We start from the raw sequence: 14,712 nt of genomic DNA on the forward strand, positions 1-14,712 counted from the left end.
TTCATGTTTTATTTTGGGTCAGTAATCATAATGTTCCTCCTGTTATTTTTTATTTTGTTTTTATTGTTTTATTTGTTTGTTTTAAAATGGCATCATTGTGGTAATATTTTAAAATCAATTATTCTCAGAGGCGCCAACATTTTTTAGTTAAATATTCATGGCTGCATTCATATTCCTGTTAACAAGAAGAGTCCATTGATGGTGACATTTCAGCATTTTAGAACTTGAACTCTTTATGCTATCATTATAAAAGATTGCAATGCATTCAGACTAATGTCCAACCTTTAAATTGTAATAGTAAAAGTATTTATTTTTGGAGAATTAGAGAAAGAAATAACTCAGCATCACCATAACTGCACTTTAATGGAAATATTCAGGCTTTAGCAGCCTACAATATACTATGCACATGTATACAAAGGGAACATACAAAAACTGTTGGTACATGCTAGTTCAATTCTTTGAAGGTACAGGAATGATATTTTCCTAAACAGCTTTTAAATTGTTCTTTTTTCTTCCTGTTTCTGTTGCAGCATGCATTTGAATTTTCCCATGGGATTAATAAAGTTTATCTAATCTAATCTAATTGTAGTAAATATGGATACAGTTTTTTTTCCTCCTTATGTTAGCCACTTAAACAGGAAAACAGAAGTGGTAGTAAAATAACCAGTCTTTACAAAACTTAATTGGCTTAAGCCTCCATTTGTGTGGTGTATTTATTGCTATGCTTGTTCAGTATTGGTATGGTAGTGTAAAAGTTGCATTAAATTGTTCATACCCCATTAATAATATTGCGAATGCTAAAATAATGCATGCAAACGTCACTCATATTACAAAGCAAGCAGTTACATCTTCATAAAGCTTTTCTCATAACCAAAGTAAAGAAGTTTGTGAATGAATATACACTTTCTCTTTTGTGTTTGGTATAAAAACAGCAATTTTCACCCGATATGCAATAGAATTGAAAACAAATGGCAATTATATTAAATTATATTAAAAGACTGCAAATGCAAGAGATACTTGAATGCACTTTTTTCAGGTTTATTTACTTTGATATTCTATTGTTATAACTTAAATGGAGCACCCACCACACGATGAACCATCCTGATTGAGATCCGAATGCAGCCATGCAACGGGAGACACCTCACCACCACACTGAAGAGTGTGAGGTATTTTACAGTGGCTGGAGTGCCAATCCTGTCATCAGCTCCCAGGTTTTCCCTGCAAGTTGGAGGACCTCCTTGCACGGCTGGATGCAGATTAACGTCATACCCAGGACGGAGCAATTGCAGATTGAGGGTCTTGCTCAAGGGCCCAACAGAGTAGAGAAAGAAAGAAAAGAGAATACAATTCCTGAAAAGAAGACATATTCAAGTTGAAATTGTTATGCTTCCTCCTGATGGTTTTAATTACTCAATATGGTGTAACATGTATTAAATATTGCTGATTTTTACTCATATCTTTTTACAAATAATAATGGACTTTTCATAGACTTCAGTTTGGTAATTATTTTAACTTTCTTCTTTAAAGGTATCCTACAGAGAAGGTGTTCTCTCATAGCTTAAAATAAAGATGCATACTGAATGCCAGTTACTGTATTACAGTATTTAGCTTGTTTATTAATTGCAATGTACATTTAAAATTGTATTAGAAAATTATATTGTGATAAACTAAATGGCTAGAAGAAGTCTTGACACTTCCCTTAAATCAGGTGTTCTTTTTAATGAAAAATTCTTCTTCTCAAGGTCTGATCAGCACCATGAGCCTTTAACATTTATACATAAATTCAACCTAACTGACTTGACAGAGCCTCTACAATAGCCTGTGCTGGAAAGGACTCCCCATTTTCACTCATATTAGCCTGCAATCCAACTTCTAACTCTGCTTGCAACCACATACCCCTCTGTTGGTGATCAATCACTCTTTCTAATGGAGCACATCTCCAAGGACAGACATGATGCTGCAAACGACTTAACAAAAGGCACTAAGAGGCCTGTCTCTATTACGTAATCCAAATTTTCATCTTGCTCATTTCTTAGCTAACATGCTTATATGAACATCGCAAATGTCAAACCACTGCTCGGCAACCCTATGGTGTGGGAGTAATGCGTTATGAGACAAAGATGGATCTTTCAGCCTGTCCTGAGTACCAGCCACTCGCCAGAAGTCGAGTCCTTTGAAAAAGAAGAGTGCTTGATGGCTGTAGGAGTAATAAGCAGCATCTAGGTTCATAATTGGGTGGTCTTCATGGTGTGTAGCAGGAAAAACATCTATTATTCTCTTGGGGTAGCCAGCCACTTTCTTATTACTAGTGACGTTGAAAGCAGTAACCTGCAAGAAACAGTAACGAAACTGTTTTATTTTGCTTAATTTAGTATAACTGATATTATGAATAGTAAACTAGTTGACATAGTAATTTAAAAATGTGGGTGCTGAATAAATCACTACAGGAGAAACCATAACTTAGGAAATAAAGCTGACTTTTAATTTAGTAATAAAAATCATACAAAAATCATAAAATAGAAAAGCATCTGCCTCAACATTATTTGGATAGATAGATAGATAGATAAATACTTTATTAATCCCAATTGGAAATTCACATACAGTGAAGTGTTTATTTTTTTTATTTTAATGATTTTATTGTAATCATTCCATACAAATAGATACATTTTTACAAAAATAGGATTGAAAACAAATCAACCCCCACAGCTGAGAAAGACAGCATTAGCAGCAGAGTAAATCTTAAAGATAGTAAACATAAGTAAATCGATAAGTTTAATAAGCGGATAAAAATAAATGGAGACAAAAAAGAAATGGGGAGAGAATCTGCTTCCTCAGTGCTTTAAGAGCTTAATCTAAAATGTTATTGATTAGATCCTGCCAGGTTTTGAAAAAGTTCTGCGCAGATTCTCTAAGTGAGAATTAGATTTTTTCCAGTTTCAAAAAATATATAACATCAGTTACCCACAAACTTAAAAGAGGAGAGTTAGGATTCTTCCATTTGAGCAAAATAAGTCTACATGCCAATAGTGTAGTAAAGGCAATCACAGTTGGTCCTTCTCCGCTTTAAGCCCATCTGGAAGTACACCAAACACAGCTGTTAATGGGTTAGGAGGGATAGAGTCACCAAGGCTATCAAAACATGTGGCCCAATGAGGCTGGAACTTGATTGCAATGTTCGCAGGTTGGATCTTGCCCTGGAAACATTTTGGACAATTTTAAATGAGACAGATGTGCTCGATGTATAATTTTGGGTTGAATAATTGTATGCTTTGCACATATGGAGCTCGAGTGAATTCTGTGCATTGCTATCTTCCACTCCTTTTCTGACATATTGAGTAAGAGATCCTTTTCCCACTGTCCTCTTGGATCTTTGAAATGGACTGTAACTTGGTTTTATATATTGCAGAAATGCTGTCTGAGTCCTCGAAACTGAGCAATATTTTTTCCAGCATAGATGGAGGTGGAAGATCGGGCTGGTTCTGTTTAACAAAGTTTCTAATTTGAAGAAATGTGTTGCTGAAAAGTTAAATCTGGAATGTAATTGTTCATAGGATGCAAAGACGTTGTCTATGTACAGATCTCTAAGTGATTTGATCCCAAATGTTTTCCAGATATTAAAAACTGCATACAGTAATCCCTCCTCGATTGCGTTCCAGACCCCCTCAGCGATAGGTGAAAATCCGCGAAGTAGAAACCATATGTTTGTATGGTTATTTTTTATATATTTTAAGCCCTTATAAACTCTCCCATACATTAACATTATTAGAGCCCTCTAGACATGAAATAACACCCTTTAGTCAAAAGTTTAAACTGTGATCCATGACAAGACTGAGATGGCAGTTCTTTCTCACAATTAAAAGAATGCGAACATATCTTATCTTCAAAGGAGCGCCATCAGGAGCAGAGAATGTCAGAGAGTGCTCGCTAAGAAAAGCAAACAATCAAAAAATCAATACGTGCTTTTAAGTATGCAGAAGCACCGCGATAAAGCGGCATTTTGTATAGTAGCGTCCGTATCTTCTAGGCAAATAGCCTCTGGGCAAACAGCCCCTCTGCTCACACACCCTCCGTCAGGCAGACCATGTCAGAGAGATAGAAGGAAGCAAACAATCAAGCACCGTGCGGGAAGCATATCTTATATCATTGAGGAGTTTTAGTTAATATGTAATACATGCTCTGATTGGGTAGCTTCTAAGCCATCCGCCAACAGCGTCCCTTGTATGAAATCAACTGGGCAAACAAACTGAGGAAGCATGTACCATAAATTAAAAGACCCATTGTCCACAGAAAGCTGCGAACCAGCGAAAAATCCGTGATATATATTTAGATGTGCTTACATTTAAAATCCGAGATAGAGTGAAGCCACGAAAGTCGAAGCACGATATGGCGAGGGATTACTTTATGTTTGTGAGGGCTGAAAAAGGTGGTTCTCGTGCAGATGTGCCACAGATAAAAGCTTCTCTATTTTAAAATGCTTCCTACATTGGTTCTATAAAAAGAGAAGCTTAGGAAGGATATTCATCTTAACAATGTTAATTCTTCAAGCTAGAGTGAGATGGAGGGTTAACCATCAATGCAAGTCTTGCTTCATTTTTTCCATACAGATGGTGAAATTTTGTTGAAAAGAGCTTTATGTTTACTTGTGATGTTTACCCCTAGGTATTTAATCTGATCTGCAATGATAAAAGGGAAGGTGTCCAATCTAATATTGTATGCTTGAGAATTCACTGGGAAGAGCACACTTTTTTATTCAAATTAATTCTGAGACCAGAAATCTTTTGAAATTCTGTAAGTGCTGTTAGCACTGCAGGCACAGTATTTTGTGAGTCTGATATATACAGTACCATATCACCTGCATATAGAGAAATTTTCTGTTGAAGTCCTTCTCTGATAATCCCCTTTATCTGGTAAGCATTTCGACAGTGAACTGCCAGTGGCTCAAAGGCGATTGCAAAAGTAGTGGTGACAAGGGGGAGCCTTGTCTGGTACCATGTTCTAGTTTAAAGTAGCCTGAATTAATGTTGTTAATACAAACTGAAGCTTCTGGAGTGGTATTCAGTAGTTTGATCCATGCACAAATGTTCGGGCCAAACCCAAATTTCTCCAATGTAGTGAAAAGGTAGTTCCATTTAATCATATCAAATGCTTTTTCTGCATCCAACGATAATAATATCTCTGGGGTGTTTGACTCTGTGGGTGAATGTATTACATTAAACAGGCATTGAAGATTGGAAGCTAAGTGTTGGCCTTTAATAAATCCAGTCTGATCTTGTGATATTACCGAAGGCATCACTTTCTCCATCCTTCTAGCTAGGACTTTGGAGAGTATCCAAACATCATTATTCAGAAGTGAAATTGGTCTGTATGATGCACATTGTAATAAGTCCTTATTTTGTTTAGGAAAGACAGTGATTAATGCTTGGCGAAAAGTTTGAGGTAGAATTTTATTGTCTCTAGCTTCTGTGAATGTTGCTAATAAAAGGGGAGCTAGCTAAGTGGTATAGAGAAGTGTTTAGACATTGCATAAGGGGCAAAGGGTAATTGAAGAGGGATCAGAATCAGAATCTTGTAATGTTATACTGTCTTTAAAAATAAAATATGTTTATTTTTTAATTTCAAAATTGAGAAGCAGCATGCCAGAACAATTTGGTGGAACACAGGAGACGCGTTGCATGGAGTTCACTGCTGCCAAAGAAAAGAGGCTTTAAGGGCTTTATATGGTTTCTGTATTAGTAATTTATTACTATGTAACACAAAAAGCGTTTGTTAAGGTCTAATTATATATCGCTAAGTGACTAATGCAAGAAGTGATCAAAACATTTCCAGCCTTTCCTAAAAATGTAAAAATCTTTGAAGACAAATAAGCTTTATTTTTCACCAAAATCTCCATGAACACTAACACACATGTAATAAAATTCATGAAGCTTTTTACCTCACTAGAATAAAACATTTTGTTTTGGTTGTGCAACCACTCTTTTGTAGCTAACTTGTCTTCATCATTGGTGTAGTGTATCCCACAGAGGCATTCCTTCAGACTAGGGAAGAAATGGTAGTTATTTGGTGCTAGATCTGAAGAATAGGATCATATGTCTTTGAATTCAGTTTCACGGAGCAGCCTCTGCAACCCATGCGGTGCGATCTGGGACATTGTTATGATGGACAAGAGAACTGGTCGACAGCTTTCCTCTTGTTTTTTGTTGATTGACTACCTCAAAAGTCAAAACAAATCATCATAAACCACTTATCATAATTTTTTTAGGCATTCAGTATAATACATGCATCCTCAACATCTTCTTATATAATACGCTACAGTGGCTGTCCGTTTGTCTGTCCAGGATTTTAAATCACCTGTAGCTCGCAAACTGTTTGACCTATTGACCTGAAATTTGGTACACATATACTACGTGACATCTACTATCCGCTTTCGGGGTGATGATTTTTATTACTCTTTTTACTTTTATGCAGCAGGGCGGCTGTGTGGCGCATGCGTACGGGCACCGTTCTCCTACCTCTTCATATCTTAAATCATTCTTGAGGCAGATTGAACACTTAAGTGAAAAATTAAGAAAAATGTACTAAGTAATTGCAACACAAACACTGACCTAATCGGTTTGAATGTGAAAAGATGCTGACAAAAGATGAGAAAAAGCGGACTGCTAGGGTAGAGAAAAGAAGAACTGCTCAGGAAGCAGCAAGCGCATCAACCTCTGAGCAAACGAATGCTAAACATACAGAGAAAGAGGATGAAAACTAGGAATACTCAAGTCAAGTGTATTCACTGCCTGTATCTTGGACTCCCTGTTACTGGTCATAAAATATTGTGCACTTGATCAAGTTTCTACTGGTTTGGAACTTGGATTCCTATAGTGTTGAAAATTCACTGTGATACTATTGTTTTGATTGCTCTTTGACCTCTTGGTCATCGAGGTTTATCCAGTATCCAATTACAATCATTTCTTTGAGATTCTCTGTGGCACATTGAATGCAGTGATGCTTAATTTTATTCTGGGCATCTGTGTTTGGATATGTCAACTGGATAATGTTTAGCATTTGTTTCAAAAAATGGTGAAATCCACGGTGGCAGTGTCACTCAGGAGGGAGCCAGTCAGGCTTCCATCACTAGACCTACTGCTTGGAAAGCCTACTGGCAGATGGTGCACGCATGGTTGACAGTGGCTTCATGCTGTACTCTTTGCTGGGATTCAGTTACCGGATAAAAGCAGCAGGTAAGCTGGCTGTATGGATTGTTCCAACTGTGGTACCCAACTCCAATTTCAATGATGAAGCACGCCTATTGATTAGACGTGTTAATTTAGTGTGTGCACATACACGTGAATGAGCATAGGTGTTCAGTCCAGAAACGGCTGAAATCATGGGAAGCTTTTTAAAAGGTGGACATGTTCTAATGGGAATAATTTAGCAAGCATAATATTTGGTAGAGGGAGCAGCCGAGAGCCCATAAGAGTAGTAGTCTGCTATAGATCTGTGGTGGAAGCAGAAAAAGTCATTTTGTATTCTCTGAACGCTTATGAAAGGGGAAAAGTTGCAGACGTTTGGTGTTTGGGGCTGACTGTTTTGATAGAGCTGTTACAAAACTGAGTGATTTTTTTTTTTGGCAGATTGTTTTTGAACAGTTTGATTGTGGGTGTGTGCAGTATCATCACAAGCATTTTGATGGATGGCAACTCTCCTAGATTACTCTTTTGTGCCCAAACTGCTGTAATTGTTCTGTCCTCCCACAATCTAAATTACATAAGGCAATTTTGAAAAATGGATAGCTTTTGTTGTTTTTGAACCTGCAAATTCAGTCACGTTTTTTGACCTGAAAACAGCTAGTAATGCCTGATTTTGTAAATGAGATTCTGCTGTCAAATTTGTGTAAAAATTTTGCAGAAAACATTTTGGTGCAACAAACATGATATAATGTTGCATGCATAAATATAGTACAGAATATAACAAAGAATACCCTTGAGAAGCATTTTCAAAATGCTTACCGCAGCTCCTCTGAAAAAGTAAATGCAGTGATCACGTCTGTCAAAGAAGGCTGTGTCGATTGGACCTGTAATGCCAGGGAAACCCTGAGTGATTCTGCGGGGATAATGATAGCCAAGGGGATCTTCGATATATGACTCATCTGTTACCCAATTATAGCGCCAGTATTGTGTTCCTAAAAAAAAAAAAAAACACACATTTTCACAAAATAAACTGCATTCTTAGTCTAACCTGCAAGGCAGCGATCTAACTGATAATATCAGGAATGCATTGATTTTTGATAGTTTGTTAGGATATGCTATTAATGTTTTAACTATTTTGATACTTCATCCTTCTCCATATTTTTCAGTCAGTGCCACCATTTTGTGGTTGTGGCTCCAGGACATTGTTGGACAACAAAGGCACACCCCTGCAGAGCACATGACATTGATACGGCAATATTCAAATACAGGAGAGACATAGCACTTAAACACTAAGTCAACAGGGGAAAAATATTACTGGTTTTGGCTTGTTTTTTCCTTTGTTGTTGTGAGTTTGGTTTTCTCATATGCATCCAAAGAACAAGAAAATATTCTACAAACTAACTCTGATAAATGTCTCTGATTACTTTTATGACTATTCCTTAAAGAAAATTCTTAGTAAAACTCTGCCGGTGTTATCAAACATGTTATTTTTTCAAACTCAACTCACATCACATGACTGGTGTTTTTCAATTTTGCAAATATTTCAGATTACTAGCAAACACAATATAATTAAGCATTATTTTAAAATAAATATCAATTCACATCAGTTTTAAATTATACAGGTTTAAGAATGTACATATTTGTCACCATAAATGATAATGATGTATTCTTTTAATGTCTTTTGTGTTTTATTTTTTGCCATGATTTAGATGCATGGTTTGTGATGTCATCAAGTGTCGCCATTTTGGAATGGATTGCTATTTCACCATGTGTTCCTGCAGGGGTTGTGCCACTTGTGTGCATGTAATGTCACTGCATGTGGTCACGTGGTCATCATTAAAAGAGTGAACATTGTGCGCAGAAAGTATCAAGTGCACTTTGCTTATCGCAAAGGAAAGTTTCTTTATGAATGAGAAAACATTGGGAAATGTTTTTTGGGGCATCATGTTTTCGGTTCTAAAAATATTTCATCATTAATTGTTGCCAGCACTTCAAACAATTGTATTTGCATTTATTTTTCAGGGGTGTTGCCATTCTGAATATCTGGTTACTATGTGAGGTACCTGCCATGTGACCCATGGCATCACGGTTGTCATGATAGATAAGATTGCTGTTTTATTAAACAGTGTCTAAACCTTTAAATTTTTATTATATGACTCACAAACTGAACAAAATAAAGCTCTGAATGCTTTTTAAGTTTTAATTTTTGTTTTGTCTTTCCCTTATCAATTCTGGTAAACCTGGTGGTTCTTGTAACAGACAATTTGATCTTTAGTAAAAATGAACTTCTAGTTGATTATTCAATATTTACCATCTGAACCCTTTAGAAAGGACACTTCTCCAACTCTGATTTCCTCTAAACAATTCTATCAATCATAATAGATAGGTGCCAAGGGAAAGAACCTAGGCTGACAATGACGAGATGTTTTGGGTGGGTTTCACAGAAAGGTGTGTTTATGATCAGTTGTCATAAAAATAATCTTATTTGATAACTTTATCAGACCTTCTTAATGTCTTGACAAAAGAGGTAAAGGTCTCTATAATATGCTACTACAGAAAGAAACTGATTTTTATGAACAAGAATTGGAGCAAGAAACATTGCCAAATGTCAAAAAGCTGGATAACAAAAAATCAAATCTGATCTATCATCAAGCCTAAAAGTACTTCTAAAAACCAAAGTTAAAACTTTCAAACCAGAGGGTCTTAACAAGGAAAACAATAATCAAGGTCTCTATCTACAAACTCAGTCAACAAGGAAGTTATTGAGTGGACCTATATTCCCATTAACTCATGATATCTTATGTGACAACCCCTAGTTGTGAAGAATAACAACATGCAATGGAACAGGACATGACCAAGCCTAAAATGGCAGTGCCCATGGTAAAACAAAACAGTCTTGTGTAAATGTTTAAACATTTAATGTCTTTATATAACATTTTTTTGCAAAAAAATATTATCACAGTAAGATTTTAGCTACTTTTGAAACCCGTACATGAATCAAAAAGTATAAAAAATGAAAAAAAAACCTGTAACAACTTTTTAACAAAATTAAATCATAAAAGTGAATGTTTAATGCATTTATTTAGAATGACATTTTAATCAGATTGTAAACAGTGTGCAAAACACCTTGTTTGGAAAAATGCAATTAAAACATCTTGTTTACAACAGCTTGCTGAAATTTGTACAAGCCAAGAGTTGGTCTAATTATGCTGATCAGCTGAACCTTGCATATACAGTATGTTTTTCTAAATTCATACAGTATGTTTTCCTAATCTAACCATTATTTTTAGTGTTTTTGCTAAAATACATGAAATGCTCCTGGGGATAAACCACATGTACAGTGATGATTATGAGAATTCAGCATTTTAATCTGGTAGTCTCATGATTTATAGCAGGGCATAGCAACTAAGAGGTTGCAAAATGTGGCTGAGTAGCAATGGAAATTCTATTGAAAGAATATTTCTAAAGTGTTATCAATTCATTTGTAGATACTAAATGTTTTATAAAAAAATAAATATTAGTGTTTCTTGGTTTTCTTAATGTTTCTGTTGCGGTTTTTATATTAATGTTAGTTCTCAATATTCAGGTAAAGCTAAGTTAAACTCTTTTTTTATTGGAGTCACTCAGAAACAAAACAAGAGAACTGCAGAATTGCAAGCTGTACTGAAAGGGACCCAAACAACGATTCCCACATGCTAGACCTTCAAATAGACTTTTCAGCTGTGAGCAGACTACTTTCAAGGTTGTCAAAACAAGTCAGCTTTAAAAGTATCATGGCTTGTAACAGGTGTTTGGAAAAGTCACGTTTTCAGTAAAAAAAAAAGAACATAACTTTTTTAGATATACCTTGTGATTTCAGCTTTGATTTGGTCATGAGTCTAGGATGACTTTTGTTATAATATTTTCTATGCTGTATTTGTTTTTTTTATCTTTTATTAGAATGCCTCATTGGTACATGCTACTGTTTCAAAGATCCTGGCTTCTGCGTTTGAATCCTAACATTCATGCCACCTTCCTGAAGACTGCACATCCTCTGTGTCCATGTGTTTTTCTTTTTCAGGGTATTACAGTTTTCTATAACATTTCAAAGCCAAATGATTTAGAATGATTTATATCTTTCAATCATCATGTGTGTAAGAGTGAGCGTAAACTTGTTCTCTCTCTGAATTGACTGGCATTCCAACCAAAGTGTGCTCCTACAATGCTCTTAAACTTGTTAGCATTGATTCTGGCTCACTGCAACTCTGTATTCGAGTATTGAAGTTTAGAAAATGAATAAATGAATGACTGTTTTTTTATTGAACAGGTATCACTTGCTCTAAATTTGATTCAGCATTTGGAACTTGAATGCAATCTATGCTTACTTAAAGCCACAGACGCATACAGTTAAGTAATGATGAGCAAATTCTGCAGAGTTCATTTCACTCTGAGGTCAGCAAAATCACATAAATGTTTTGTTGAACTCTGCAGGATATATTGAAATCAATGGAAAAATAGGAACTGGACTAGTTTTGAGTAGATTATAATAGTTCAATGGGTTTTTAGTTGTCCCTGCAGACTAGACAAGCATTTGTCAACTATATTAGAGCTGTGAGATAGCAGTGGTAATCACCATTTGACTGTACTTCAAATAACAAAAGATGCACACGGAACAATAACTTTAAACATAATACAGAAAATAGCCACAGGCTAGCAATAAGTAAAAAATAAATACATATATCATTGCACTCAAAGAGTTCCAGTCTTGTGATACATATTAGTAATGAGACAAAACTGTGATATGGAACTGGCTGTGGGTGTTCCTATCCTATCTGTGCAGATGCTTTGCACTTTTTTGTTTTTAGAAATTCCTTGTAAACAGTAATAAATCTTTCATTATTATTATTATTATTATTATTTTACAGGGGTGCATGTATTTTTCTTCCTGGGGGGACAACTCCTTTAAGAATTATTCTGGATTCTAATGCAGCATTTTGCTAATTATGCATGCACATTATAATTATGCATGCACAGGGATCAATGTTATTTATCTGGTGGGAGTACTCATAATATTCTCATTATGGCCAGCTAATGTATCCCTCAAATGAAAATACTAAAAGTTTTTGTTTTTTTTAAAGGCATGAATGGTAAAGGCTTGGGCACCAATCAGGTTGTGACATTACGCATGCCCAGAGAAGATCTACAGTGAAAAGCATCATGGGGTGCTGGAAAGAAAGTTTTCATCTAAGCCAATCGTACGGAAAACTTAAAGGAAAATATTAGTTGAACAGGGTCACAGGAGAGTTCAGTATGTAAATACTTTTGGAGAACTTTGACTATTGAGACTATTGATAAGGTAATCTAAGCTTGAAACTTCCTTGGAGCATATCATGAAGAATAAAGATGTTTTAAACATAAGGCAGGACATAGCCTAATCCAAAATGTGTTAAGGTTCCTTTTTTATGAGGGGTGTGTTTACAAACTGGCTGTATTAGTAGCCATATATCTGATATAAAAAAGAATAATCTGCTTTGTGATGAAATAATGCAAAAGAGGATATTATAGCAGACATACCTAGGGCAATATAGAGTACTTAATATTTATAATATTAAATATCAGTTTGCAGAATACTAACATTATAGTAAGATGTAATTTTTCAATCACATATTCAACAAGTTACTGTTTGCAGGTTTTTCTCCCGCTTGAACCTTTCTATAGCCCTTGTATAACATGAAAAATAAATATGTAGACCATCCTCAGCTTCTAACTTCGTCATTTCTCCCTGGTTGTAGAACCTGTCTATTTTAAGTTTACTATTTAGATTTGTTTTGGAGGCTGTAAATATTGCTTTGAACCTTGTTTGTTTTTTGCACATGTGCATTAAAAGCAAGAAATTATTGCTTTCCATACCTTTAAAAAAATACTTTGTATCCTCGTAGTGAGTCCACACATGAACAAAGGCATCAATGCCTTCTGAAGGAATGCCTCTCCAGCCAGAGCTCACACGGTGAGGATCTCCATAGCGTGTGCGGTTATTACGGTTTTCATACATCCAGTACCAGCTCTTCCTGAAGAAGTAGGTATTAAATCGAGACACCAGCTCCCCATGCTGGTTTCTTTCCTTCCAGACCCAATCAAAAATGGTGTCAAAGGGTCCCTCACACACCCCTTTAAAAAAAGTGGAATAAAATGTAATTTCCTTCTCTTTAGCAAGGAAAAGCACTAGAAATGGAAAGTAATAAAAAGCTGTTAGCATGTAGTTTATCTTACAAATACTTACATGCTTTACATGTCAAACTACAAAGTAACATGCAACATATTATTTGTTATGGCTCCTGTGATGCTGCCCCACCATTTGGACTCTCAATCCATTTTTGCTGTTGAAGCAGCTACTGTCTGGTTGCACCCATCCACTTCATAGCTCAGAGCTTTGGAATGAATAACACACTTTGCCTTTTCATTTCATTAGTAACTATAAAATATGGTTAATTTAAATACTCTGTTTCACAAGATATTGTATATTGTGATAAATGGTAGAAAACTTTTTTATTTTTAAGATATAAACTGTCATGTGCACCAGAGGGTCACCATCCAAGTTCCTCCCAGGTGTGTAATGCCTCCGTGGACCAGAAGTGGGCGCTGGTGCTAACCGTATCATCATCCTTTGCCTCCACAGTGTCAAGTGAGGGCAACTGACTCTGCCCTTTCTGACTCCAGGACCATAAAAGCTCAGGCGCCTGGAAGGAAATGTCACTTGTTGCCAGGAGAGCAAGAGAGATGAACTTCCATTCAAGAGTTAATAAGCCTTACCAGAAGCCAGTGGGCGACATTTCTGTTTGTATTTATACCACTGAGCGCAGTATTGTTTGTTTTATTTTGTTGTGGAAGTACAGTATACAAGGACAGCCTAATTGGCACCCTAACATTTATCCCAGTTATCATACAGTTATTATCTTGGACGATCATGATACATTTATTTTCAAACTTGTTCATCCAATTCAGAGATGCAGAAAGTCAGAGTCTATTCCAGTAGCATTAGGTGCAAGTCGGAAAACAAATCTGGATGTGGTTAATTTAGAGTTTGCACCTGATTACTCTCAATTTACATGCTTCCAATAGATCTGATCATTTCAAAACTTAAAGTGAATTATCACAGCTATACAGACAACACACACAGATTTATTTGTCAATAGCACCAGATGAATCCAAGGTTCTAAATCTTATCACCCTGTGTCTCACCAGCATCATCGAATGGATGAGTAAGGAAAAAACAGAAATTTTAAATATTGGCAGCAAATGAAAAAGCATGGACCATAGAAATATATGCTTTATAAACAAGACCAGAAGTAAAGAATCTGCATATTTTAGATTCAGAACTAAACCTCAAATTGCACATTAAGCTTCTTACTAAGACTGCATTCTTAGAGTTAAGACATTTTGTATCACTGCAAGATCCTGAAAATTAAACACCCACTTTTGTTTTTAGCTGTGAAGATTATTATAATGCACTTCTATCAGCATCACCAAATAAATGTCACTTGCAATTAGTCGAAAATAA

The 14,712-nt window shown here is 35.7% G+C and overlaps 1 protein-coding gene across 1 annotated transcript in view; it reads right to left on the reverse strand.

The window, feature by feature from the left end:
* Positions 1-1,768: 1,768 nt before the first annotated feature.
* Positions 1,769-14,712, reverse strand: part of LOC120538608 (matrix metalloproteinase-21-like) — a 33,328-nt gene continuing 20,384 nt past the window's right edge. The window contains exons 6-8 of the mRNA XM_039767994.1: positions 13,065-13,322; positions 7,995-8,167; positions 1,769-2,328 (exon numbers count right to left, since the gene is read on the reverse strand). Coding sequence (XP_039623928.1) covers positions 2,026-2,328; positions 7,995-8,167; positions 13,065-13,322 — 734 coding nt within the window. The 3' untranslated portion in view covers positions 1,769-2,025. The remainder of the gene's footprint in view (positions 2,329-7,994; positions 8,168-13,064; positions 13,323-14,712) is intronic.

The sequence above is a fragment of the Polypterus senegalus genome, chromosome 11 (genome assembly GCF_016835505.1).
Source record: "Polypterus senegalus isolate Bchr_013 chromosome 11, ASM1683550v1, whole genome shotgun sequence".
NCBI lineage: Eukaryota > Metazoa > Chordata > Cladistia > Polypteriformes > Polypteridae > Polypterus > Polypterus senegalus.